This window comes from Oryctolagus cuniculus, chromosome X, assembly GCF_051225735.1.
Source record: "Oryctolagus cuniculus isolate XC-2025 breed Fujian yellow rabbit chromosome X, ASM5122573v1, whole genome shotgun sequence".
NCBI lineage: Eukaryota > Metazoa > Chordata > Mammalia > Lagomorpha > Leporidae > Oryctolagus > Oryctolagus cuniculus.
Window position 1 is genome coordinate 131,674,970 of NC_142888.1, and position 27,040 is coordinate 131,702,009.

At 61.5% G+C, this 27,040-nt stretch overlaps 2 protein-coding genes across 9 annotated transcripts in view; one reads left to right on the plus strand and one right to left on the minus strand.

The window, feature by feature from the left end:
- Positions 1–14,758, plus strand: part of ATP2B3 (ATPase plasma membrane Ca2+ transporting 3) — a 48,885-nt gene extending 34,127 nt beyond the window's left edge. For 2 of the 7 annotated variants that reach the window (XM_089323884.1, XM_089323885.1), the window contains 4 exons: positions 584–691; positions 1,796–1,978; positions 5,394–5,480; positions 12,177–14,758. In XM_089323884.1, coding sequence (XP_089180010.1) covers positions 584–691; positions 1,796–1,978; positions 5,394–5,480; positions 12,177–12,497 — 699 coding nt within the window. In that variant the 3' untranslated portion in view covers positions 12,498–14,758. Of the gene's footprint in view, positions 1–583; positions 692–1,795; positions 1,979–5,028; positions 5,096–5,393; positions 5,606–12,176 lie in introns of those variants that run through there. The other 5 variants (XM_070066749.2, XM_070066751.2, XM_070066752.2 and 2 more) reach the window with 4 other exon arrangements.
- A 2,716-nt stretch (positions 14,759–17,474) lies between these two features.
- CCNQ (cyclin Q) lies at positions 17,475–25,715 on the minus strand. 2 transcript variants are annotated; one of them, XM_051837465.3, is made up of 5 exons: positions 25,610–25,715; positions 22,187–22,370; positions 20,685–20,817; positions 19,587–19,814; positions 17,475–17,976 (listed from the first exon to the last, which is right to left on the minus strand). In XM_051837465.3, exons 2-5 carry the CDS (start codon positions 22,354–22,356, stop codon positions 17,887–17,889), a joined length of 621 nt encoding a protein of 206 aa, XP_051693425.1. In that variant the 5' UTR covers positions 22,357–22,370; positions 25,610–25,715; the 3' UTR covers positions 17,475–17,886. The 2 variants fall into 2 exon arrangements, with proteins under 2 accessions (XP_051693425.1, XP_002722677.1); XM_002722631.6 differs by having other exon boundaries at positions 25,462–25,715.
- Positions 25,716–27,040: the final 1,325 nt, after the last annotated feature.

A 27,040-nucleotide genomic window follows, 5' to 3' on the forward strand; every position in this document is an offset into this window, starting at 1 on the left:
GCTGTGCTCCTGACCGCCACCTGGGCCCCGGCTCTGTTCACAGAGCATCCTGCACCCCCACTCTGTCCGTGGTTGCCCTGGGATACCATGCATGCTCTCTCTGTGCCCCAGAGCAGGCATTCTGCAACCTGCAAACATGGCGGGGCACAGTGGCAGAGAGCGGGGACGCCATGGCAAGGCCTTCACTGTGGCTTCCTGGGGAGAGAGCCTGCTTTGAGCCATTTCGGCAGCCTTGGGGGCACAGAGACACTCGCTGAAACTGGCACGTGGCCCTGGGTGATGAGTCTTGGTTTATCTGAGACGCGGGCTCCTGGGAGCCACAAGGGAAGCCAAGGGTCACTGAGGCGAAGCAGGGCAATGCACGTGTGGCATACACGTGGCACGCGAGGATGGAGTTAGAGCAGAAACAGGGGAGGTGGCTGCCGCTGCTGAGCCACAGGCAGAGCCTGGTGTTAGTGGGCACCTGCCCCGGACATGGAAGTAGGGCAGCCCATGGGGGGCTACAGGACAAAAGTGGGCGTGGTGGGGGCGGGGCGGGGAGGAGCTGCTAGCAGACACGCCCACCTGTGCCCCTCTTCTGCAGATTGTCATCGTCCAGTTCGGCGGGAAGCCCTTCAGCTGCTCCCCGCTGTCCACGGAACAGTGGCTGTGGTGCCTGTTTGTTGGCGTCGGGGAGCTGGTCTGGGGACAGGTGAGTGTCGCGTGCTCAGCTCTCTCAGCCCCACCCTGTTCAGGCATGCTCCGCAGATGGTGGGTGACATGCCAGGGCCCACGTGGGAGAGAGAGCACAGGGCGGGTTCGGCCGGGGCAGGGGGCGGCAAAGCAGCAAGGGACAGCACGGGCAGACAGAACCCACTGCTCCCCTTTCCAAGATAGAAGCCAAAAATCGCTCGGGCTGCCATAGAAAACACCGTGGCGTGAGCAGCTTCCACCATAGTGGAACCATGTTTACGATCCTACAAGCCCAAAGTGGCAGCACGTGGGTTCCCAGGGAGGCCCCGCTGCTCTGGCACGAATGCCCTGTGCCAGTGGCCTACCCCGATGGCTCCGTTTAATCTCGCTTATTTCCTGACTGCCAGTAGGGCAGCGCGGGATCTGCCCTCCCCAGCTGTCTGTCTCCTGAGCGCCCCTCCCTCCCAGCCCAGCGTCCAGGGCACAGGCCCATTGTCCCCCAGGACTGTCCCTCTCCAAGGGGGACCAGGAATGAGCTTGCGACGGTGCCTGACTCTCCTGCAGGCGATGTGGGGGGCAACAGGGAAGCTCACAGCGCTGTGCTGTCGGCGGGCTGTTCCCTGGGGCTCGGTCACTTGGGCGTGCACTGCACATGGCTGCCCTGGCGCTCGCCCTGCAGCGATTGAGCCGGCACCCTGAGGCCCAAGGCCCTACTGTAAAACATGCTGCCGGCGCAGACCTAGGGCCACTGGGAGGCCCCCAGTGAGCAACACTGCTCCCAGCTGGGGGTCTCAGGGGCTTACAGATCTCCTCCCAGGAGCCAGTCCTTACTGCCCTTTGGCTTATGAGGCTCAGTGGAAGAAGAGGGTGCCCTAGGCACTGGCAGGTGTCAGCCCTGGGCTCCCGAGACACCACCGCTGGCTCTTGGGAGAGAGCCCTCTGGCCCCGGGGAACACGCCGGCCTGTTTGCCGGGGTGTACTGCTCTGCGCTCCACATGACAGACAACAGCCTCGCACCCGGCACACACAGCCTCAGGGCTCCACAAAGGGACACAGAGACCAGGAAGCGGCCCCAGCTGGGTTTGCAGAGAACGGGACACCTCTATGTCTGCCCCCCACCCAGGTCATCGCCACCATTCCCACCAGCCAGCTCAAGTGCCTGAAGGAGGCAGGGCACGGGCCGGGGAAGGACGAGATGGCTGATGAGGAGCTGGCGGAGGGCGAAGAGGAGATTGACCACGCCGAGCGGGAGCTCCGCAGGGGTCAGATCCTGTGGTTCCGGGGCCTCAACCGGATCCAGACGCAGGTACGCCACTGCTGCCCGGCTCCCCTGCCCTTCAGCCGAGCAGGCCAGCCAGGAGCGGACAGCAGGCTGCGCCGCAGGCTCGTGGGCCGCTCGCTGCTCTCCCCGCGCCATCCCCAGGCGGCCCCGCCGGTGGCTGTGGCCTGGGCTCCCGTCTCCCTGACACCTCCCTCGGCGCAGGTGCCAGGGCAGGGTGTGTGCCAGCGCCTCGTGGCTGTCTTCCAGCGCCATCCCCTCACTTGGAGGGAACTTGCATGTGCTGGGCAAGTCAGCTCGTTGGGGAGAGACGCCCGTTCCAAGGAGCCCTTGGCGGCCTTCCTGGAAAGACTTCATTTGTGGGAAGTGGACTTTGTATTCAAGGCCCAGGCCCTCAGCTGGCCAGCTGGCCGCCGCGGCAGCCGGAAGTGGGCACTCCCAAAGGCTTCGCAAGGGCATGTGTGTCAAAGCCAGCCCCGCCGTCTCTTGCCCCTCTCTTCTCCTTGTCACTTCCCTTCTGCCCCATTGTGACCCCGCTGCTGCCTGACCTCTGCCGCCTCCTCCATTGTCGCTGCTCCCAGCCACCCTCCCGACGTGCTGTCGCACCCGCTCTCCCCGGCGGCTTGCTGTCCCCTCTGTGTCTTCACTCGCCTGACACTTACAGCTCTTGCTCGGCCTTAGCAGTGAGGGCGAGGCGCCCCTGCTGGGGGCCCTGCCTGAGCCCCAGCCCCACCACCCCATGGGACCCCCAGTCTAACTGCCCCGCAGTCACCTCTGGGTGACGCTTGGCTTGGCCCCTTCAACACCACCGCTTGCCCTGAGGCCCGTGGAGTCTCTCTCCATTGTGCCCAGGAAGCAGTGCAGGCTCTTGACCATGGCCTTGAAGCTCCCATCTCTAGGCGCTGCCCCAACCTCCCCACTCCACCATCTCTTGCGCTTTCTGCCTGCCCCGGGGTGGGTGCCCTCCTCCCACTCCAGCCTTTTGAAGCCTTCTCAGACTCCACTCCCTCCCGCCATCATGGGCTGCGTGTGCTCCCAGGGGCAACTTTCCCGAGGTTCGGTCCCCAGGCCCACCCCCGGAGACCAGGCTGCTGCAGACAGGCTCTGGGGAAGAGGAGAGGGGCGTGGCCTTCACAGCCAGGTGGCTGGAGGCTCCTCCCCTGAGTGCGGGTGCCCTGCAGTCTCTTCTGGGCCAAAATTAAGAGCAGGGCATCTGTAGGGCAGCAGCACTGGCATCTCCTCTAACGCACTCCCGGGTGCTCAGCCGTGCCTTCCGAGGACTCTGCCTCGGAGCCCTCCAGCCTCGCATACGGGCCCCTGGTGGCCTCCTCCGTGTGCTGTGCCCGGTTCTGCTGCAGAGCCCGTGCTGGGGACACAGCAGGACCTCGCTGCCCCAGCCCGAGGTGTTCTGTGTGTCTTGAGTCTTCCGTGTGCCTGTACAATGCAAGGACAAGTGGGTGGGCAGCTGGGGGTGTGGGGCTCCCAGTGCGCCTGACCGCCGGTGCCCATGTGCTCTACAAAGAAATGGGGCCCCTAGAGCAGGACGGCCCATGGTCATGCCCGTGTCCCCGCTGGCTGGCCCCTAGGAAACCACTCTGGATCCTGCCCGGCCCCTTGATCCGTGGCTGTCCAGTCTGACTTTGTCCCGTTGAGTCCACGGCGCTTCTCAGAGTGCTGAACCACTCGGTTGTCTCAGCTCAACTTTGTAAGAGCCTCAGCTCTCTCTGATTCCAAATCCCTGCTTGAGAAACCCAAATACAGCCTGGGTGCAGCCTCTCCGGTTGTCTGTAGGCCCCTAGCCAAGGCAAACAGTTTCTGGGCAGCTGTCCCAGCTTGGCAGATTTGGCGAAGCACAGAGCGGCTCCCCAGATGTCACAGGCTAAGGGAAGGCATTTCCTAACCTGCTACCTGCTTGCGCCCTCGTCCCATACTAACACGGCAGCGCGCACGCGGGAAGGGCCGGCACTCCGGGGTCAGAGTCCTCGGACCCAGAGCGGGAAGCTTCGTGAGCGCTGCCACTACGCTGCCCAGGAGAGGAGAGGGTGATGACGGCATGGGTTCACTGCTAACAGTTGTCCCATGGGGGCGCCAGATGGAGCCAGGCAGGAAAGACCTATGTCCCATCCCTTGTCGCTTTGGCCACACTGAGTCCTCTCTTGGCAGATACCTGTCTCATAGCCCAGAAACATCTACCTTAGGAGACCCCTCCCCCGCCCACAGACACACACACACACACACACACACAGAGACACAGACATGCCATCCGTCAGCACTCTGCCACTTCTGCCCGACACAAAGCCACCATGTCTGCTCAGCACCGAGGGCCTCAAGTCCTGGCCGTGACGTTCCCCTTGTCAGCAAGCCGGACACGCTGAGCAGCCTCTTCCATGGTACATCCGAGTTCGGCTTCTTCTCAGAAGCCCTGGACCCACTCAGACCCCAGCTGAACCTGCTCGCTGCCCGGCTCAGCTGGGAGCAGGTGGGCAGTATGCTCTGGGCTCCGGAAATGCATGCTGGCTTCGCTGCTCACGGTTGCTGGGACTTCTTTCCAGAAGCCACAGGTTACCCCCGACTGAGGCCATTCCAAAGAGGAGGCCGCCTGGAGTCCAGGGACATTGCTGTCCTGGTGGCGGACCCTTACTGGGGCCATGCAGCTGCCATTCCTCAGGACCCCGCTGCTTGCACCTGCCGCACCCCCAGGGCCCGCGTGATGGACGACAGTCCGCACATCAGTCAGAGGCTCTCCCCTGGGCCTCAGTGCCGCTTCCCTGTCGACTTCCAGGGTGGGGACCAAGCAAAAGTCCCCACAGCATCCGCAGCCTGCCGTAAGTCTCGGCAGGCAAAGCAGGCGCTTCGGAACGACCCCTCCCCCTCTTTCTGAAGCCCTTCTTCTGCCAGGGTTCCCTCGGGCACCTGGAATGAGCCACGGCAGCCAGTGGCTGCCCTCACAGTGAGAAGCCATAGATCCTCCACACTTGCGAGTAACAGAAAGGACAGCCGTGACCCCGCCCCCCATCCCAGACCCCGGCAGACCCCAGGGAGCCTCCTTTCTGATGGGAATGTGTCATATCCCTCAGGTGTGTTGGGGCGGAAAGAAAGGTTGGGAGCTACCGAAGTAGGATAACAAAGTGTTGCAAGATGCAGGTACTGAGCGACAAGTGGCAATATCGTGAATGCAAATGACTCTTTGTGCCATGTGCGCAGTGTGCCCGCTGGGTAACCCGGCCCCGCCCAATGGCGCCACCACTAACCATCTGCTCGTGGCCACAGCCCTGGCCAAAGCACCCTCGGCTCGCAGGGAGTGGGGCTGACCCCGATGGGGCTTTGCTGTCACGAAATGTGCCCAGTGTGGCCCCCCAGCCCTCGCGCAGCCCCGCCCCGCCGCCCGCCGGTGCGCGGACAACAGTGCAAGCCAACCTTTATCTCATTTTCTCTCCCACAGATGGAGGTAGTGAGTACCTTCAAGAGAAGCGGTTCATTTCAGGGTGCTGTGCGCCGGCGGTCTTCGGTCCTCAGCCAGCTCCATGACGTAACCAATCTTTGTACCCCCACTCACGTAATTCTCTCTGCTGCCAACCCCACCAGTGCTGCCGGGAGTGAGTCTTGAGTTCCCTTTTCTCGCATAAATGGCCTCTGTGGGGCAGACCAAGCCTTCCCAGCCCACCTTCTCTTTCTTCTAGTCTTGTCCTGGCGCTCAGCGTGCCTTTTGCGCTCTCTCTTGCCCGCCCCGGCCAGTCCTTGGCACCCAGACGGTGCGTCTCTTGGGAAATGCATTCAACCCGGGCCACGCACCTCCCGATCTTTGCTTGCTTTGGTTTTTTGGTTTGTGTTCAGCGCTCCTTCTTCCATTGGTTGGCCGGTGGCTCTTCACGAACGGGGGCCGCTTCGGCGGCGGCAGGCGGCTTCCGTGCTGAGAGGCAGGGCGGCCGCAGGCCCACAGCCGGGCCTTCCGGGGGCTGCAGCGGGACACAGGTGCCTTTCCGGAGTCTTCTGCAGCCGACCCCCTTGAGGGTAGTTTCCAAGGGATGGTGCTGTCACCTGTCCCCAGGCAGCTTCGGCGGCGGCGACCTCGCGCCTGCGGGCTCCCTAAGTGCTGCCTGCTCCGAGGCCTGAAGCACCAGAACTTAGCAGCGTCCAGAGACCCGGTGCGCGGCTCCCGCCTCGAGCCTGCTCTCTGCTGCGTGTCCATTTGTCCCCGGAGCTCCTTCGCTCTTCCCGAACAGGCCTCACCACTGAAAGGGCTTACCCGATCTGGGGCCTGCGCTCTCTCCTCCTCCTGCGGAGAAGCCGGGAGAAAGCCGTTCCCTCCCACGCATCCCACCGAACAGGTCTCGCCACGCCACGGGGATCACATGTGAGAGAGACCCCAAAGAGAAAGAAAGAGCGCTAGATCGCCGGCCCCGCCCCCCTCCCGGCTCCCCCAGCAGGAAAGAATCAGGGCAGACAGTAACCCTCGGCTGCTCCGTCTCTCCTCTGCTTCCAGTGAGGCCCGCGGCTCCTCTCCGTGAGCACTTAACCACGCCTTTCTCCGTCACAGACTCTTGGAGTTCCTTTTGCTTCATCTCTTTCCTTTTTTTGCTTTTCTTTCTTTTCCTTTCTTTTATTATTATTTTTTTTAGGAACTGGTGAAAGGTCCCCAGTGGGGGCACCCCTCCTCTTGCTTAAGCTCTCATTGGGGCCATTCTGTCCTTTTAAGAGGGGATGAGGAGCGGGCGACCTCACCCCCCAGGGAAGAGCGCACAGACACACGCCTCCTCCAAACCTCAGGCCACACTCACATCCGGCGCGCTCACACGCCCCCTGGGCCGCAAGCACTGGCCGGCACTCCCGGGGCACCCAGACAGGGGTTTCCTTGCCATCTCTGTCCGTGCTTCCTGTCTGTCTGCCCATCTGCACGTCTGTTGAGTGGAGGGGCCTTGGCTCACACGGTCGCACTCGGTCTGTCCTTCCAGCCAACTCCACAGCTCTGGCCATGTCCTGTCCTGGGCCGCGCCCTGTTCCCCTCCCGGGCCAGCCAGGCCTGTGTGACCCTCTTTGCCCTCCCTCCCTTGGGACTCCTCCCCCTCCGCCCCTGGGGGTGGCCTCTCTCTCCTCTCTTCCTCGGCCCCTTCTTGCCACGGCCATCTGTCCCCTCCTTCCCTTCTCCGGAGCCCAGCAGTGGCCGGTAAGTACAGTGGGAGAGACGCCACCCCTGCTGCTGTGGGCTCCATGGGGTGCAGGTGCAGCTGGCCGGGGAGCAGCAGTGCCTCCACCCCTCACGCTGCTGGGCCAGGGGCGGGCGGCAGGGCTCCCCATGTCCCACGTGGCCAGCAGAGTAGCAATCCCACTCCAGACCAAGGGGTAGTACCCGCTTCCAGAAGCCTCCAGCCCAAACCACTTCCTGCCATCCTTACCAAGAACTCCCCAAGGCCAGCACCTTCCTCTTAGAAGTCGGGGCGAGGGCATGGACGGCCTCTCCTTGGGACTTGCTCTGAAGGCAAGCAGGGCAAAGGCCACCCGAGAGCGCCCCTCGAGCAGAGGCAGCGCCGTGCCAGGTGCCCCCATCAGGCTCCAGGTGTCGGTAGCCCAGGAGGTTCTGGGCTCTCTGTTGTGCTCAGCGCTGTCCAGGAGCCGGGGGACCTTTCAGGGTGTTGGGGAGGACACGCGGCACCCGCTCTAGTCCTGTGCTTCCAAGTCCCCCGAGCTGCATGTGCCCACGCACTTCTGCTGCTTGCGGGCCCAGGAGGCCTGACACTGCCCGCACCCTGCACCCTGCACCCTGCACTGTCGGGCCGCGCCAAGTTCCTGCTGTCTCCTCCCTGCTCACAGCCGTTTCTGCTCCGCCTCTCCCCCATCATAGCCATTTCACCCATGATCCTCCTGGCCCCTCACAGCTGCTACCTGCTTTCCCACCTGTGGGCTCCAGCGGCTGAGTCCCTTCCAAGGGGACACACAGACACATCGCAGCCTTCCCCAAGCCGCTCCAGCTTCTCCCTGTCACACCTGTGCTGTGGCCCCGTGAGACGGGCCACAGGCGCCCCCTGGGGGCCTTCCGCTCTGATTAACCGTGCCAGCAAGCGATCAGAGGCATTGCTTTATTGCATCCACTGGGAGGGACCAGGCCTGGTCAGGGGAGCCCCACAGTCAGAGAGGAGCACGGGCCGCAGGCAAAGCCCCGGCATGGAAGGAGCTTGGCAAAGTGGAAATGGTGTTCATTTCTGCAGTCTGCTGCAGCCATTGAGTTGAGGCCCAATCTCCCTGCTGGGGTTTCTGGGAGCGATATGGCAGTTCCCCTGCCCCGAGACAAGCACCTGGGAAGCAGCCTAGGGCAAGGCACAGGCCCGGTGACCCCAGCCTCTCTGCCAGTGCACCCAGGCACACGCACACAAGCCCACGTGTCTAGTGTCTGGCTTTGGGTTCGATGTAGCTTGTGGTGTCATTTCTCCCGGTCCAAGCACGTGACATCCCAGGGTGGGGGAGCCTTCTGCTCACTGTCCCCACCCCTCCCTGACTTGGCTTCTCCTTGATGTGTCGCATCGTAGTCACAGGTTCTTGAGGACACCTTTCTGGGTGGTTTTCAAGTCGTGGGAGCTGAGAGCTCCCAAGGAATGTTCTAGACTAGTAGTTGGTGGCAAGGCAGGGAGGAAGCCCGAGCAGGTGAGACTGAGCTGAGAGGCAGGGGGTGGGGGTGGAAGCGGCACCTGGCGCCGGAGCCTGGCCTCTGACTGCTGTCTCCATTTCCTGTCCCCATTCTTTCTCCGCTGCCCTTTGCTTGCCTCCTGCTTCAGCCTCCCTCCTCCAGCCCCACCCCACTCCACCTGCACCACAGGCCCCAGCACTTGGAGGCCTAGGCAAGGCACAGGGCAGCCATTCCAGCAGCGTCTGTCCCCACCTCTGTGCAAGGACACAGAGGAGAGAGTAATGGGCGTGTGGCGAACATTTCGGGGGCGAAGTGCTGTGAGCGAAGGGAGCCGGGCAGGTGCAGGGATACTGGTGAGACAGGGATACTGGCGCGCTGAGAAGATGGGTGGGCTGGGGGGTGGGGTCAAAGGTGGCAGCAGCGAGGGAAGGGGTGAAGAGGTTGGCGTGGGGTTCAGGGCCTGTTGGGCCTGAGCCCCAGGTGAGATGTCCAACCACGTTCGAGGATGAGGCGCACAAGGCCCTGGGCAGGTGGGAGCCCCACCCCAGCGGGAGGCACTTCTGGGGGCAGCAGTGGTCGGGGACGGTGGGAGGCATCCAAGCAAATGAAGTCACAGAGACGGAGCAGAGAAGCAGGGCGGCGGCTCCCGCAGAGGCCCCACCCTCTCGGTCCTCGAGACATCCTAGCCAGAGCTGTGAGCGCACCTCCCCTCCCTGGACGCCGCTTCCGTGTCTTCAATAGCTCTGCTGGCCCTCCACAGGCAGGCAGCTAGCTGGCACAGGGAGCGGGGGCGCTGGCTACGCATACCCACGCGGATGGGGTGCCAGTGGCGCTGTTGGCGTCCAGGCGGCCTGATGGGCTGGGCATGGCCACGCCGGGCTTGAGGGTGCTGAGGTCCCCTTCGGGAGACGCAGAGGCTGATCCAGAGGGGAGAAGCTGGGGGCTCTGGGGGAAGCCACAGCCCTCCACTCGGCCTCGGTGGCACCCGGCTGGCTTCCCTGGGCGGGAAGACATGGAAAGCCAGGGCCGTGGACGTATCCGTGAGCGCCCTTGGCTCCAGCTCAGCCTCCAGCCGGGCCTGCCCGAGAAGCCTTTGCTGCTGTTCCCTGAATTCCTTGCCCAGGAAGGAAGTGTGCCCTGCAGCACAAGGTACGTGCAGAGGCCCTGGCCCATGGCCTAGGCCAAGAGCCGAGTGCAGGGAACACAGAGCCTGAGCAAGCTGACTCACCAGCAGTGGGGGCGCTCACGGCGCGGGGATGCCAGCCGGGCTCGGGGCCCTGAGCTGCAGCAGCTGGAGCACGGTGGCCGTGCCACCCGCAGGCAGTCCGCTCGTTCACTGGTGCATTCCCCAGGTGTTGGCGGAAGGACTGTTCTGTACCAGGCAGGCTGCACCCGGGCCGAGCACCGGCAGGAGCCCGCGGGGGCCAGCCCAGTGCTGGGGGAGAAGGGCTGGCCCCGTGGCCTTGCCTGCCCTTCACAGGGAATAGCTTTGAAGTTCAGCCAGGTGCAGGGGCCTGGCCTGGCCATTTGGCCCAGATCCAAATGAGGTGACCCAGTCAGCAAGGAGCAGGGTGTGGCCAAGCGAGGCCTAAAGACTGAGGCAACAGAGGCCTTGGCTGACGAAAAGGGAAGCTGGTTGCCTCCCATTAGAAAGGCCAAGTTCACTGTCAGTTTCTGCATCAGAAGGCAGTCTGGGGACAGAGGCCCAAGGGAGACTTTCTGAGCGCTGCACTTGGTCTCGACCCCAAAGGCACCATAAGTAGCACAGAGAATGGTGCGCAAGGCTGTGTGTCCATGAAACTTTATTGAGAGACAGAGGGCCAAAGTTAGTTCTCAGGCCACGGCATGCTGACGGCTTCTAGAAGCAGTATGGAACGCCGGCACCGCGGCTCACTAGGCTAATCCTCCGCCTTGTGGCGCCGGCACACCGGGTTCTAGTCCCGGTCGGGGCGCCGGATTCTGTCCTGGTTGCCCCTCTTCCAGGCCAGCTCTCTGCTGTGGCCAGGGAGTGCAGTGGAGGATGGCCCAAGTGCTTGGGCCCTGCACCCCATGGGAGACCAGGATTAGTACCTGCCTCCTGCCATTGGATCAGCGCGGTGCGCCGGCTGCGGCGGCCATTGGAGGGTGAACCAAGGGCAAAGGAAGACCTTTCTCTCTGTCTCTCTCTCTCACTGTCCACTCTGCCTGTCAAAAAAAAAAAAAAAGAAGAAGAAGAAGCAGTATGGAGCCCAGGCTGGGGGACTGGCAGGGGAGTGGGTGGGGAGCAAAGAGAGGCAGTACTCGGTGTTTTTGTTTTTGTTTTTTTGTTTTTTGCCAGGCAGAGTTAGACAGTGAGAGAGCTATAGACAGTGAGAGAGAGACAGAGAGAAAGGTCTTCCTTCCGTTGGTTCATTCCCTAGTGGCCGCTACGGCTGGCACTGTGCCGATCCGAAGCCAGGAGCCAGGTACTTCCCCCTGGTCTCCCATGGGGTGCAGGGCCCAAGCACTTGGGCCATCCTCCACTGCACTCCTGGGCCAGAGCAGAGAGCTGGCTTGGAAGAGGAGCAGCCGGGACTAGTACCCGGCGCCCCAACTGGGACTAGAACCCAGGGTGCTGGCGCTACAGGCGGAGGATTAGCTTAGTGAGCCACGGCACCGGCCTATACTCGGTGGTTTGTAACCGCGATGAAACTCGGGTGCCTGTCTAAGTGGAGGTGCGGCAGCCATTGGAAGGAGGGGTCATTGCTGCTGTGTCGGACAAGTCCGGGGCTTGGCGGGGAGCTCTTCCTTGTGGGCAGTTTGCTAGCCTGAGGTCTAGAAATGTGATGGAGACGGCCAATGTAAAAAACCCTGGGCCCAGCGAGAATATGGCAAACCCCATGGACGTGCGCTTGCAGGAGAGGGCTGGCTGAAGGAGGCCGAGGACTCAGGTGGGGCACGGGAGCAGAAAGAAGACCACAGGGCACCGGCATGGGACAGTCTCAGCAGATGCCAGCTGTGGCGGTTTTCAGGAGCATTTTCAGTGTCGGCCTCCAGGGGGCACTGTGCCACCGGTCAGTGCCCTGGCCAAGGCAGAAAGGTCCGGACAGAGAGGAGAGGAAGAAGCCAGGCAGGAGATGGGAGCAGAGCAGGAAGACCAGCAACGCGTCTCTCTTTCCCAAAGGTTCTTCACTGTGGCTGTCCAGCAAGGAAAAGTAGCAGGCCCACTCCCCAGTGCTCTCCCTTTTCCAAACTGTCTTTCTTTTAGACCAGAATGGGAGGCGGGCTGAGTCGTGACCCCAGGGAGCACATAAGGCGGCCCTGCCCCCAGAGCGAGGAGCAGGGAGGCAGCCGCCCAGAGTCTAGGGCGGCACCTCTTGGGTTCCAGATTTCCTGCCTGGGGGCGGGGGTGTCAGCAGACAAGTCCAAGGCCAGGCAGAGCCACCCTGTGCCCCACGACCCGGCAGTGGAGTATTTATCACGTGAGGACCCGGGCCATTGACGTGGGCAGACCCGCCAGCAGCAGCCAGCCACTGATCACGTCTCCTCTCCTCTTGTCCCCCCTTCCCCCTCCACTGCCCTCCTCTCCTCTCCTGTCCCCCCTCCTGCTCCCACCTCGGGCCCCTGTCCCTCCACCTCCTACTGCAGATCCGGGTGGTGAAAGCATTCCGTAGCTCGCTCTATGAAGGCCTGGAGAAACCGGAATCCAAGAGCTCCATCCATAATTTCATGGCAACGCCCGAGTTTCTGATCAACGACTACACCCACAACATCCCACTCATCGATGACACGGATGTGGATGAGAACGAGGAGCGCCTGCGGGCCCCGCCGCCCCTGTCCCCGAACCAGAACAACAACGCCATCGACAGCGGCATCTACCTGACCACGCATGTCACCAAGTCAGCTACCTCTTCAGCATTCTCTTCCAGCCCCGGGAGCCCGCTCCACAGCGTGGAGACGTCCCTCTAACCGGAACTGTCGTCGGCACACGCACACGCACACACTTGGACTCACGGAGTCACGCGCGCACACGCACGCACGCGCACACACACATGGGAGCCCGCACACCTGCGGAGAGGTGGCTGAGCCACGTCCATTCGAGAAGGGTGCAGCCTGCCACAGGCCTCTGCTTGGGACCGAGGAAGAGGAGGGGGAGGCTCTTCATCCAAGGCAGAATGAGGAAAAGAAAGGCAGGGAGTGGAATAGGTGCGTCCGCCACCTTTCTTTCTACCGATGCTTCTTTTTTAACGAAAACTACAATTCTACCATGTGTTCGCCACATGGGCTGTGCAGGCAGCGGGAGGGCTGCTGCGGGTTTTCGGGGAAGCAATGCGATCAAACATTTTCCTCCCCGCGAAAGGCAGGTGCTCCGGGCTAGAGAGCGCCCTCTACCCCGCCCTGGGGGAGCTGCAGTCGGCAAGGGTGCGCGTGTGTGCATCTGTGTGTGTGTGTATGACATGATGCATATTTACAGAATAAGGAACTATTTAGTGGCATGATCTTTCCATTCCTCTTCGCAGGCGTTTTCACTTTGAAATGTCATTACTGAATGTAGGGCGCTTGTTCAGGGAAGCAGTCTGTGTGTCCCGATTCCTTGTGCCCCTCAGAAGCCCTCATCCATTGCCAGTCCCAAGGAGACCCCTGCCTGTAGAGGACACAACCCTTTTGATGGAATTTTTTTAATTTAAAAGGAAAATACCAAAGCACTGGTGAGAATGGTCCCCTTCAGGAGGTGGCAGGGTGCATTTTCGTCTCAGCTTCCTTCGCTTTTCCACTGCAAGCCCTCCCCCCTGCCTGGTGCCTCTCTTTGTCCGCAAGAGCATGAAGCGCTGTGTGCAAGGTGCGGATGCGGTGGGCAGACCTGGCAGAGCGCGGAGCCAGGCGGCCCCAGTGCCAGGCGCGAAGGGCAACGCGGTGGCCACGGGTGCCGCAGAAAGCGGCCGAGGGGCAGGGCCCGTGCATCCTCCATCAGCCCCGGCGCCTCCGACTGCACTCCCACCCTGTGCTGCGCCACCTCAGTGTCGTCCGCGGCACAGGCAAAGGACGAGGCACGGATCTGTGTCCGCCGCCACTTTCCGACGCCATCGGGGAATCCAGTGCGGAAGCTCAGTGCCCTGGAGCACTCTGTCGCGGGCACACTTAGGACTCCTGCTCCTGGCACCGTGGGCACCCAGCGCAACAAGCCAGTTCACCCTGCATGAACGATGCCCTGGGAGGGAAATGAAGAGAAGGCCAGCCTTCCTCGCGCCCCGGAGTTCCAAGGATGGACGCCCATAGTGACGCCGGTGAGACGGGCAGTGCAGCTTCCATCTATCCCCGGGGCCTAGGGCTCAGCTGCCAGGAGGCGCTAGCCGGGGGACATAGGATGGGAATGGGGCAGGGCAGATGGGCGCCCTTAGCAGCTGAGCCCACCCCAGCCGCACCTGAGCCAGTGGCATCCACACGAGCGCCCACCGCTATCACGGACGCCTTGTCCCCCCTCCCCGCCCCCCCTGAGCAGGCCCAGCCAGATCTCCGGCCAAGGAATTTCGGTGAGAAACGAAAATCCCACTTTCCAGATGCCAGCTACAGATCACTTAAAAGCCATCCCTTTTTTTCTAAAGGGCACATTGAGAATGTTACCCATTTGTAAATCGTTCCCAGACGTCCTTGTGTCAACAACAGCAAAAAGGGCAACTCAATGTGTCGAGGGTCTCTGGCCGCATGGGAAGGGAATGTGACGAGCTGTGCGCGCTCCACTACCGGCTGCTTTTCCACGCTCTGCCGCACACGTACCGACAGAGCCCACGGCCGATGCATCCCGCACAGCAAACCCGCACTGCTGCTGTACAAACTTGCCTACTGTACGTGTCGATTGTTTTGTCCCTAGGTTGCCTTTGTGCTGGGGTGTGGGGTTCAGCAAAGGGGCGCTGTGGACTCGGATCTTTTGCTCTGGTTTTGGTACTGTCTTCAGGCCGAGGGACCTGCCTCGCGGGGAAGCCCCTCTCTCTACCGCGTTCTATTACACGGAATGGCTTGGCCAACTGTGTTCAGTTAATAAATATGTTTTACATTTTTATCTGCCTGTTAGAAAGATGAACAAAAACGATCTTCATGACGAAGACCGCCGATGCATAATAATTTTAAGTCTGTAGTTGAATTTCCTAAGCTAAAGAATAGACCCAAATTTCTGTGTATAAAAAAAAAAAGAAAAGAAAAGAAAAGAAAGGCTCCTGCACTCCTGGCCTGGATCACGTGTGTGATTTATTCCTGGCTGAATTCTCGTCGGAACCAAACAGAGGTGTCTTTGGGTCATCTCCGCCAGGGGCCCGCAGCGGCCCTGCCAGGGGAAGGGCTGTGAGGACCAGCCACGCGCATGCTCACATGAGCCAGGGAGGGGGTCCTGCCCTTCCTCAGCCCAACAGCGCAGAGGCATTCGGCAGTCACGCCCATGGGCGCTGTCTGTCTCCAGAACGCGGTTTCTCCTCCCAAGTGAAAGTCTGCCTGCCCACAGCACCAGCTCGCAGCCCCTGGCCCCAGCTTGCTGCTGTGTGTCTCTGTGAGCGCCACTCCTCTAGGAACCCCTGGGAGTGGACTCCCATGTGACTTGTCCCGCTGTGCCTGGCTGGTCTCATTGTGCCACTGTCCGCAGAGCGCCCCCTGCCGTGCACTCCTTGCTGGAGGGCTGCGTGGTCCACCTCCACCTTGTGGCTGATAGGAACCATGATGCTAGGAACACGCGTTCCAATCACAGCCTTCCTCTTTCCCACAAGCCCCCGGTCCCCTCCACTTTCCGCACATGCCCCATTCTCCTCCTGCTGACCCCTAGTGTGTGGCCATCAGCAATCTGCTGCCGCCAGCTCTGGCCAGGAGGGGGCGGCAAGCTGGTTCTGGGCACGAGACTTGCCACGGAGCCCCAGAGCGGCTTGCTGGGAAACCCACGCCCCATTTCGTCACATTTCTATCACTCTGCCACACGGCAGCAGAGGGCCCAGTTTCCAGGGAAGCTGCCAAGAAAGGAAAAAAGTGGCTTCGAAGTTCCCTCCAACCACCACAGTCCATACTCCTAAAAGCAGGCAAAAAAAAAAAAAAAAAAAAAAAAAAAGGCAAAACACCAGCAGGCACATGGACACATAGCAGAGCACCCAGCTTATGGGTGCACGAGGACACCATGAACCATGGAGTTAAGGAAGCACAGGCCAAGTTCCTTGTGGAGACAGCTGGCACCTTAGAGGGAGGGCTCACAGGTCCCCCACAGGCAGGGTGAACTGGTGTCTCGCTTCTTTCTCCCAGCACACACACGGGTTCCCAAGGGGCGGTGGGGTCACTCCCTGTGGCTTCGCTCTCAGCTCTACCGGCAAGGCCTGCCACCAAGGCGTGGCCAGGGCCGCAGTCCCCTGGAGGCTCTAGGGCAGAACCTTCGCTCTGAGCTGGTTGGCGGCTGCACGGCTCCACTCGCCGCCTCCATGCTCATGTGGCTGTCTCCCGTGTCTGGCTTCTTGGGGTGTTCTCCCTCTCTGGCCCTTTTCCTCTAAGCATACCCATGATCAGATTAGGGCCCACCCCAATGAGCTCATGTCACCGGGACTCCATCTGCAAAGGACCCTGTTTCCAAACACGCTCACGTTCATGGGTTCCGGGGGAGGACGTGGCCCTCCTCTTCCTTCCACCACGTCCGTAGGGCAAGCAAGGCTCGGCCGCTTACCATGTTCCAGTAATTACCACGGGCTCTGGACACGAAGCTCCTAAGAAGCTTCAGGCTGGAGAAAAGTTTATCTCAATCTCTCCCCACTGACCTTTTATCCCAGAAGTAAAGGAGCCAATGGAATAGGAAGCGCACACCCAGAAGCCACCGCAGAGAGGCCCCAAGGCACTGGCAAAGCGGTGATGCCGCAGAGGCCAGGGAATAAACGTGGAGCAAAAGCCCGAGTCCCCGCCAGTGTGGCAGGCAGATGGAAGGGCGCTAGTACAGCACTGGCTCAACATGCTGTTTACACAGTGGGAAACTGAGGCCCAGGGACAGAGAGGAACTTGCCTGATCTTCAGTCATCCTAAAAGGAGACGTTCTGGGGCCTGGGGGCGGGACTTGGCAGGGGAACAGGGAGCAGACCGCGACAGCACCCCCACTGTCATCCCTGCCTCCCCAAGGTGCAGGGCTCTACTTCCTGCCAGCTCGCTGCCTTTTGCACAAACTCACATCAAGCGTGCACCATGGAGGCTGAGGCCAGAGGAGACCCAAAGGAATTGTTGGGGAGCGAAGACAGAGAATCCCAAAGTCCCACTCATGTCTGCAAGCAGCCAGGCCAATGGCAGAGCTCCCTCATTGCCAAGATGAGGCATGGGGGCAGAAACCGCAGGCTGGAGAGCGCCGCGGCCCTTGCAGGCTGCTGCCTGGCCTCGCCCTGCAATGGGGCTGCCAGGGCTGCCCTCCAAGGTGCCCACTGAGCTGGTGGACACATGCAGAAAGAACACAGTGGAAAGCTGGGACTCCGGGAGCAGGGGGCCCGGAAAAGAGGTGCCGTGAGCCCAGTCTGGAGCCACCTCTCATCCAAGTGCAAAGAACAGGAACAACACGTGCACACAGAGCTCAGCGGCCTGGGGGTGATGGCAGGGAGAAGCAGAGACCCAGACGCCGCCCACGGTGAGTGGGGCCTGGGACAAGCAGCTCGCACGCCAGGCCCCAGGCACAACCCCAGCGGGTGGGGAGCCACGGACGCTGGCGGAGTTTCTCTGTGCTGCCCGTCGGCGCTGCTTCCCTGTAGCTGAACGTCCTGGCTTCGTGCTTCCAGCTGCAAGGTGCTCCGTTCCAGCCAAGGGCCATATCCTCCCCAGAGTGCACGTTCACCCCGCCCCCACGCAGGCTGGCCGCCTCGCCCCACTGGTGCTCGCGGGCTGCCCTGGGAACGCCTTTCCAGGGCAATCACGTGTCTGACCATAGCCCGCGGGCTGCACAGCAAGGACAAGGGGTTCCCACGGATTTGCATCACCTTTTATTACACAAAATAAAACGCCATCTCCGGTGCCCGTTCACGCTTTCTCTAAAAAACCCCGGGAAGAGCAGTCCTGTCTGTTCGTTCAGTTCCTGTGGCGCATGTCATGCCTCAACGGCAGCTGGAGTCCTCGCTGAGGACAGAAGCAGGCGCGGCCACTCGCGCCCGCCACACACTGTGGCTCCCGGCCTGCCCGCTGGAGGAAGGGCTCGCGTCATCACCTGGGCCGCGGCTGCTGGGGACAGAGCGGGGGCAGCAGCCCCTCTGCAGCAGCACGGCCAGTCATCCCAGCTGGTCCCCTGGGGCCTGGCCGTCCCCGCGACGTGGTGGCACCGCCCCAGCCAGCCAGCCATCCTGGGCTTCTCTTTGGGCAGGCCTGGGCCAGGGCCTTAGGGGATCTCTGTGTCCATGGAATAAATCTGAATGAGATCAGACACAATGTGATCAATGATTGGCTTGGTAAGGTCGTCACTAAACACCTAGAAAGCAGAAGGAAAACAAGCTGCGATTAGACTCCCTCCGGCTGAGCACGCTCGGCACTTCCTGGGGTGGGGACCCGAGGACACAGCTCGCAGGGGTGGTGGCTCCTGTGCAGAGCCAAAAACCTGCCACACGGAAGAGGCCAGGGTGACCAGCTGACCCAGACAGGAGCGGGTCACCCAGGGGGTCGGTGGCAGCTGGGCCCAGAGCAGGCAGGCGTCTCACCTGCAGAGGGAGGCTGGGCAGCCTGCACCTGGGCAGCTGAGACCAGGAGCACAGGAACACTCAGCAGGCCGCCAGGCAGACCTGCGGGAGCACCGTGCGGTGCACTTCACGTGACGGCAATGTCACCATGATCTTAAAAAAGCAATCAGTCCACGACGCGTGACAACCCTGGGCCACCAGCAACAGAAGGGACACACTCCCCAGAGGAGACGCCGTCAGCCTCTGGGAACAAGAGAGCCGAGCGGCTCGACCCCGCCCGTCTGGGGACACGAATCCCTGTGCACAGGTGGGGCATCTTGAGGGACAGACGGGAGCAGTGGCTGCAAGTCAGCAAGAGGCCCAGCGAGCGCCGGGTGCGGCATCGCGAACCCTGCGGCTGTCCCCCACTCGGCCCTGAGAGTCAGGGCCTCGCCCAGGGGGCTGGCACACAGCCTCAGCGCGGCCACCCTCAGGCACCAGCGGCTCCGCACAAGGAAGTGCCTGGAGCTCTAGGGCTGAGCCCAGGGCACGCGAGGGGCAGCAAGGCCAGTGACCGGCAGGAGCGGGCTGCACTCTGCACTCCACAGGGGCCACCAGCTGTGCTCCCTGACGCCCGCCAGGGGTCCAGGCATGCCCAGTGCTAGCAGCTCCGAGCCGCCAGAGGGCTGCTCCTGGCGCAGAGGTGGGGCTGGCCAGCAGGACAGTCTACGAGGAGGCAAAGGAAGAAAGCGGTGCAGGAGAGTCACCGCCGGCCAGCAGCGACAAGGGGTGACTCGGTGGGTGCAAGCCGTCCAAGGGACCGGGAGTCCGCAGAGAGCAGCCCCTCATCTGGAAGTGCCGCAGAAGCCCGAGCGCGGCCCGATGCTTCCTGTCCACAGATGCCCTGGCAGCCCCGGGCCAACGCTGCGGCTGCCCCCGGCCTGCCGAGGGGCGTCTGCTGCGTCTGTCGGAAGACCTGTGTGTTCTTCCTACACGCCAGCTCTGGGCGCCTCCGGCCCTGCGGTGGGAGGGCGCGGAGTGGAGACGCACGACAGAAGTCAGCACCAGCACCGCCTGTGGCCTCCAGTGGCACGCACGCACGCACGCACGGCAGGGCAGGGCAGGGCCACAGCACCCGCCACCCGCGTACCTCTTGCAAGGGACAGATTTAAGGCGCAGCCTACAAACGGCGCTTCCGCTCAGTCAGGCTGAGTGAGGCAGGCAATCCACCCGTCATCTACCACGCAGGGCAGGCCCCGGCCCAGCGCATCCAGCGCTACGGTGGCAGGCTTGTGCAGCATCACCAGTCCCAGGGCACCCTCAGCTTTGTTCACGGGGAACGGATAAAAAGAAAGTGGTGAGCAGCCAGGGCCAGACGCCAGCCAGGACCGGGGCCACAGGGCGGCGCGGCGGACAGCCCCCTCACCTGCCACCACGGCTTCTCGGCCTCCGCCTCGGCGGGCACCTCCACGCCATAGATGTGCAGGGCCAGGTAGAGCACGGCCACGGCCAGGTGCTGCGCCGGGAAGCGGAGGCACAGCCCTCCGTGGTAGCTGTCCCGCAGCAGGGCCCAGGCCGTGACGGAGACGGGAGTCCGCTGCCAGCTGTAGCGGTTCAGCCAGTTCTTGAGGGAGAGCAGGTAGTGCAGCAGGTACTGCAAAGACACAGCTTCAGTCAGGACACGCACAGGGCCCTAGCAGCCGCGCTCCCGGCACCCGACGGCTCCCATGCCACTTAGGAGAGCGTCAGAAGGCCCCCTACGGGCCAGCGGCCCTGCCTCTCCTCCAGCCTTGTCTCCCGTGGGCCCCGCCACGCTGGAACGTGGAAGGTGCACTCCACTCGGGGCCTCTGCGTTCACCACCGCCCGCTGCCTGAAAGCGCCTCCCTCCGCCCCGCTGCACCCTCCGCAGGCCGTGCCCAGCCACCAGGGCAGAGCGCTCAGGGCCCGCCGTTCCACACAGCAGTGCCCCCTGGAGGACGAGTGGCTTCTCCCACTCAGCGCCCAGAGCCCAGAGCAGTGGCGTCCTCGGCTACAGCACCTGAAGCTTCCGGGAACCCCCGGGGAGCACCTGCCCCGGCACGCACGCACACGCGCCTCACCGCAGCACGCCCCGGCCGGCAGACCCTTCTGTTCCTTGCACCCCGTCCTTCAACCAGGAGACACGGATCACCCCCCACCAAGGCCTGCACACTGGGCTCTCCCGAGAGTCCAGGAGGCGCAGCCCAGGGACTCTGACACGGCATGTGGGCACGCAAGGGGCACCTCTTACACTTAATTAACTGCCCACCGCTTGACTGAAGTTTTCACCCAGAGAACTGCTGTCGATTCAGATGCATGTGGGAGGGCTAGTTCCAGCTGCCTGCAGGCCCTGGGAGGCGGCTGCACAGACCGCCCGCAGCCAAGCCGGCAGAGAGGGGAAGCGGGAATGAGACTAGCCGGGGACTCGAAGGGGTGCACTTCCGGGACAGGGCGCGCGCAGCAGGCGCACGGCGTCCGCACACTGTCGCCGGCGCCCACTCCTACCTTGTGCGGGTGCTGGAAGGAGACCTGGAAGCGCAGGATCCTCAGCATGAGAAGCTCGCACTGCACGATGCTGTCTCGGAGCTCCCAGAAGCGGGAGTCCAGCTCCAAGGGCTCGCTGCCCGGGTTAAAGTACCTGTGCGGGAGGCACAGGGCGGCGCTGACGGCACCCTGGAAGCTGCCCCTGCCACAGGGCGCCTGGAAGCAGCCAGGCCTTCGAGGGGCGTGATGTCCACACACAAACCAGCGGCCTGCAGGCGGCCGCTACCGGGTCACTGTGTCTGCTGCTGTCACGAGGGAGACAGTGACCAGCGGGGCATGGAAGGGACCAATAAGATGTCAAAGGCAAAGAACAGGTGGCTGCCATGGCGCCAGAGGCAACTTCCGGTTACAGGCTGGGGTGTTCTCCACCCTGGGTGCAAGAACGTCCCACTGCAAGCTGTATTCCCGGCGGTGCATGGCTCACACTCTCCTACTCCCTAGATGGCCTCTCCTTCTTCCAGATCTTTCCATCCTATTCATACTGGGCCCAGGCACAACACTCCCACCTGTGCAAGAACCCCAAGACGCATGGGAAGAGAATTCGTACTCGGGCAGTCACAACTCGCCGCCCGCTGCTGACTCATCCCTCCGAGCTGCTCCTCCATCTCCAATTTCCCCGCAGACCCCCACCCGCCCCACCCCACCCCACCCCACCCTGTGCGCCTAATTAGGGCTCAGCACAATTTCCCCTCTGGCTGCTCCTCCCTGCTGGGGCGCAGGCAATTACAGGCAGACTCCAGCCGCCTCCCTCGCCCCCCCCCCGCACGGTTGTCTGCTAGCCTGGCCCCGGACACCGTGAACCTGTTAGGCATGGGGGGGGGGCAGGGCTTTTTTTGTTACCTGTTTATTTAAAAAGCAGCAGAACAAAATAGCTTTCTTCCTAATGATTAGTTCCTGGAAGGCCTCTGACGCACAGCTAGTTAGTAACTTTCCATCCACTGCACAGCTCTCTCCTGCCCACCCCACCCCCACCCCAGGCCTCCGCAATGCCCACCTGACGGGCTGGGTCCCTACAGGGCCCAGCTGTGCTGCCCATGGCCCACACGTGCTCACAGGCCCACGGCAGGGCGAGAGACTCCTGGGTGCCCAGGACTCAGTTTCCTGGCCCGCTGGGGCTGTGACCTCCTCATGCTTGGCACACAGCCTGACGGGTCCCATGACCCCACTGCAAGAGGTGCCTTCCTGTGTCTCAGCCATCCCTGCTTGCTCGGCCCTGTCCAAGACTCCGAGTCTTCCAACAGACCTCTCCACGTTCCTCTGCCTGGCCAAGCTTCTCCCCAGACTCCCCCGGGGCTCCCAACACTGGACTTCCTCCCTTGCTATCGGTGCTTCTGGCCCTGGGTCAAGGCCATCCAGGTGCCTCCGTCTAAGCTGGCCTGCTGGCACCGGGAGGGCAGGGCAACCTGCCCACTTGGGTGCACAGCAGGAGAGCCTCCCAAATGCCTCAGTCCCACAGCCATTACCTGGTGGACACGTTGATGATGTCACGGGTACGCAGGTGTTGCTCCTCCACTTTGCCAGCCAAATAAATGGATGTCATGGCGACCAGGTAAGGGTCATAGGCACCCAGGTCGATCTCGCCAAAGAACTTATGGTAGATGGTGCAAGCAGTGGCAACGGGAACGGACCGCATCCCTAGCTTGACACCTAGAGAGAGAGCAGGCGAATCATGCAGTGTGGTCCCTGTTCGCTCACGCTCAAACAAGGGAGGCCGCTGGCTGGGGCCCGGAGGGCTCACACCCCGCTCCCTGCTCTCACAAAGAACTCCACAGGCTTTAGGTCTGGGGTCTGAGAAGCCCCAGGCCACGTGCGTGCCACGGGTCTGCACGCCACACTCTGAGAAGCAAGAGTTTGACTAAAGCTCATTTCCCAAGTGGCACAAGATCCTGGAAAGCACCACACGCCGTTGCGTGCTGTCTGCACCCGAGCAAGCTCGTACCTGGATGTCGTCTGCCCCGCCCTGGCTCACCCAATGCAAACCCTACTGAGAGGGGATTTGGGCCTCCGAGCCATCAAATGGATGCGCAAGTCCCCATGTTACACTGAGAGCACACTCAGCACAGACTAGACAAGGCAAGAAAAGCAAGCAGGCAACCACAGCAGAGCAGGGGAAAACAGCAACATTTATGGCCCAGGAAGGAGGCCGACACACTGAGAAGAGAAGAGAGCTGGAAAAGCAGCGCGCAGTGGGCGCGGACTCCAACTTACTCACGGGGTAAAGCCCAGCCCTACCTGCGAACGAAATCAATGCACTGGGCCAGAGCGCGAAACAGGTTCACGATGACCCGGGCTAACAAGAGAAGGTGAAATGACCTCCCCTGGGCTGACCGTAGGAGGCGGAGAGCAAGCGACAATTAAAGAGTATGTTTAGCATCCTCTGCTAAGAAGTCGGATCCGCTTCCTAGGGCCGCTAGAACAAATCATCACAAAGCCTGTGGCTTAAAACAACCCGCCTTCGTAATCTTCCAAGTCTGCAGAAGGGAAGTCTGGAGGCAGCATCGGGGCAGGTTCCCTTTGGGAAGCCCCGAGGGAGAGCCCATTGCCTTGCCTCTTCCGGCTCCCGGCCCCTTCTTCCCGCACGTTACAAACCAGCAGCACTGCATCTTCGACCTGCTTCTCCATCACGCGGCCCTCTCCCCGCGTGTGACCGCTCCCGCCTCTCTCACAACGATGGCCGTGCGTGGGGACAGGCACTCAGTATAGCACTTAAGACGCTGCTTGGGACACTCCCACCCCATACTGGAGTGCCTGGGTTTGCATCCCAGCTCCTCTTCCAATCGCAGCTTCCTGCTGACCTAGACCCTGAGAGCCAGCAGCTGCTGGCTCATGCACCTGAGTCTCTGTCACCCATGTGGTAGACCCAGATGGAGCTCTGGGCTCCTGGCTTTGGACTGGCCCAGCCCTGGCTGCTGTGGGCATCTGAGGTGTGAACCAGTGAGTCTAATATCTCTCTTTAGGAAAAAAAAAACCTACTTTTTTAAAAAGATGAGTGCAGTCACATTCGTGCCTGCCCCAGTAATCTGAAATCATCTTCCTATCTCAATCATACGTGCACAGTCCCTTGTGGTATGGAGATGACATTCAGAGGTTCCAGGGACTAGGACAGGGACACCTTAGCGGGAACCAGCATTTGCCCACCTACAAAAGCAGGTGGCACATTTTACGACGAAGTTCCTGCAAGGCAGCACCTGAAGAGCTGGAGGCATGTCAGGATCACAACTGCACAGGCCCATCATTTCAGGAGAGGCCACGTAAGCTAGCGCTGCTGAAATGACCTCCAGGCCTTGTCTGCCACAGAGAAGCCTGGTTTACAGGGACCTCGGAGCTGACGGGGCAGCAAATGGGGGACACTGCTGTCGTTAACTGGCATAGTTTGCCCGTCTTCTTGGAAGGTGAAGGAAATGTATAAGCGCTTAGCAGCGATTCCTTTCACCCTTTCTCTCCGGAAGGTCCGTGAGAAAACAACTGTTCCCAGCAGACATAAACCGAGCTTCGCAAGCTGATAGGAGAAAGAACTACTTTTTTAAAAAAAAGTTTTTATTTTGTCCAAAGCTCGGTAAATTTGTTAGGCAGCAATTCCTCAAAACTGTGTTTTTTTGTAAATTCCAAAGGACATTCATCGTTTCCAACCATATTTTGATCATTATGGGTCTTCCTCCTTTTTATACTGGGTCAGTGGTCCAGCAGCCCCCAGCCTTGTCCATGGAGGCTATGTTCTGAGAGCCCTGTGGGGGCTGGCACTGTGGCGCAGCGGGTTAAAGCCCCGGCCTGTAGCACCGGAATTCCATATGGGCACCAGTTTGAGCCCTGGCTGCTCCACTTCTGATCCAGCTCTCTGCTATGGCCTGGGAAAGCAGTGGAAGATGGCCCAAGTCCTTGGGCCCCTGCACCCACATGGGAGACCCAGAAGAGGCTCCTGACTCCTGGCTTCGGATCGGCGCAGCTCCGACCATTGCGGCCAACTGGGGAGTGAGACAGCAGGTGGAAGACCTCTCTCTGCCTCTGCCTCTCTGTAACCCTGCCTTTCAAATAAATAAATACATCTTAAAAAAAAGAAAAGCCCTGTGGATGCTGAAACTGTGGATAGCTGCAAAACCTATACTTGCTATTTTTTCTATATATATATGTGCGTGTGATAAACATTAGTAAATTAGGCATGATAAAATATTAAAAACTAATAACAAAATAAAACAATTTTAATTTAAAAACTGGAAGTGATGCTCGCCAGCTATAGCAATCACAGTGGCCTCCTTGCCTGGCCTTGGAAGCAAGGTCCCCAACAGTATTGTGGACTTCCTGGCAGGGCACCCTGGGATCTCCCCAACAGTACACTCCAGAAGGCTCTGCACCTGCAAGTGCCACATACAGGTGGGGCAGAGGGCGCGAGGGACGGGAACAGATGGGCGGGCGCCCCGGGGTCGGGAACCCCTCTCTGGAGGCCTGTCCCGTACCACGTCCTCTTTTGGCCTTCGCGTTGGTCTGGGCAATGGGGATATCGGCGTGTATTTCGAAGATCAAGGCGTAGTACACCGAGCGTGGCTAAAAGGCAGAAGCCCTCAGCCCTGAGCCGGGCCTCTCAGCCTCCGCTCAGAGTCACACCGGAAAAGCCCGGCCTCTTCCCCGCCAAGCGGGTCCCTGCACCGCCGGCTTCGGCTCGCTCGGCGCTAAGACTGTGTCCGCGGCCCCCGGCCTCCACGTCCTGTCTGCGCGGGACTGCCCTCTCCCTGGCCGTGGTTACCTGCCTCCATGATGAATCTCGTCACTCGGAAGTGTACCCTCGCCTCGGACACCGGCCGCCCCTCGGCCCCCAGCGCCCCAGCCCCTCCTCCGTAGCTCTCTCGGCCAACGGCCTCCATGAAGCCCCGCCCCGCAGCCCTACGACGCACCCCCCCACCGGAAGGAGAAGCGCTCTCCGCAAGTCTAGGCCGCCTCCCGGGGGTCCTCGCGGCGGGACCGGCCGCCCCGCCCTGCCGCGCCCGGCCCCGCCCCGCAGGCCCCGCCCTCCCGGTGAGTGCGACTGCGCAAGAGACCGCGGCCTCGCCGAGTGCGCAGGCGCAGCGCAGGCGCAGAGGTAGACACCGCCTGGCGGCCTGTGTGCGCCGGTCGTCCTCCTGACGTAATAGCCCCGCCCCAAGAAACACAGGGCCGTTCCTAGTAGGCTCATGCCCCGCCTCCGGGAGACACAAGCCTTGCCCCCAGACGCCACAAGCCCGCCCCAGGAACTGACGCTCCGCCCCTGGGAGATTCAGGCCCCGCCCCTGGGATCGGAACCCGCGGAGCTGCTCCGCGAGGGCACAGCGAGGTCACAGGCTCAGGGACTGGGTCTCCGCCGTCTGGCTAAGGTGGTGCTGCGGGGTGTTGGTCCATCGTGTCTTAGGATGCGGAGACCTGGCCGCAGCAGCCAAGCCCTGGGCAAACGGCATTTAAAGGGAGTTCCCGTTGGGGCCAAGGTGTTTTTGTATGACCCAAATGCAGATTTGCAGGAATGTCGGAAATGCAGCTGAGAACTGAAGGAAGCGCTGTACACAAAAGTGAGTCGGGCTTCTCGTCGTGGAGACATTAAGGGTGTTTCGGTGTGGATTTCCCAGCTGTTCCGCATCTGTTAGGAATCTGGTTTCTGCTCATCTTTCAAGCCTGGCACACACATAAGTGTTGAATGAGTATGAACTATGAAACACATATTTACATCTCGTCATCCATTCATGTCTTCCACAGGCAGGAACCCATTCATCAGGCATTGGGAACATAGGTCACCAAAGGCACTCCCACGCTAGTGGTAATCGCTTGGGTCATTCTAACATATTTGCATAATTGCTGTCATTCAACACACCTGAGGGAGTGCAGAGGCAAAAGCCACCGCACTCTAATCCTCTACTCAGGTGATGTCATCATGATGATGGCAGCTCCCCACCACCTCCTTCCACCCTGTCCAGCCACACTCTCCTTCCTGAGCCGCCCCGAGTCTCTGCCTCTGTCTGCCTGGTCTGTGTCTTCTCCTCCGGCTCTGACAAGGACACCTGTCGTTGGATTTAGTGCCCTCCCAGACCACCCATGCTCATCCCATGTCACGTTCAGAGGTTCTGGGGAATTAGGGTGCAGACACATCTCTGTGTGCCCTGCCTGCTATTCAGCCAGAACACCAGCCATCAGAGTGCGCTTCCTCAGCTAGGAGGCTGAACGGAGCCCGCCCCGGCACGCGGCACCCCGCAGAGCCCCTTCACTTCCCCAGGCAGTGGCCTTGGGCAGCTGCTCCGGAACGGACGACCCCCCAGCGCCGCGTTTCTGCACATGCTCTGCCGGACAACAGGGTTCCTGCC

Bases quoted from the DNA above. Each gene is read 5' to 3' on its own strand.
- CCNQ (XM_002722631.6), bottom strand. From the start codon at position 25,579: ATGGAGGCCGTTGGCCGAGAGAGCTACGGAGGAGGGGCTGGGGCGCTG. The intron at 20,818-22,186 runs GTAATGGCTGTG...CCTCCCGCACAG, and splicing joins ATCATCAACGTGTCCACCAG to GTACTTTAACCCGGGCAGCG. The intron at 19,815-20,684 runs GTAGGAGTGGGC...GTGTCTTTGCAG, and splicing joins CCTTCCAGCACCCGCACAAG to TACCTGCTGCACTACCTGCT.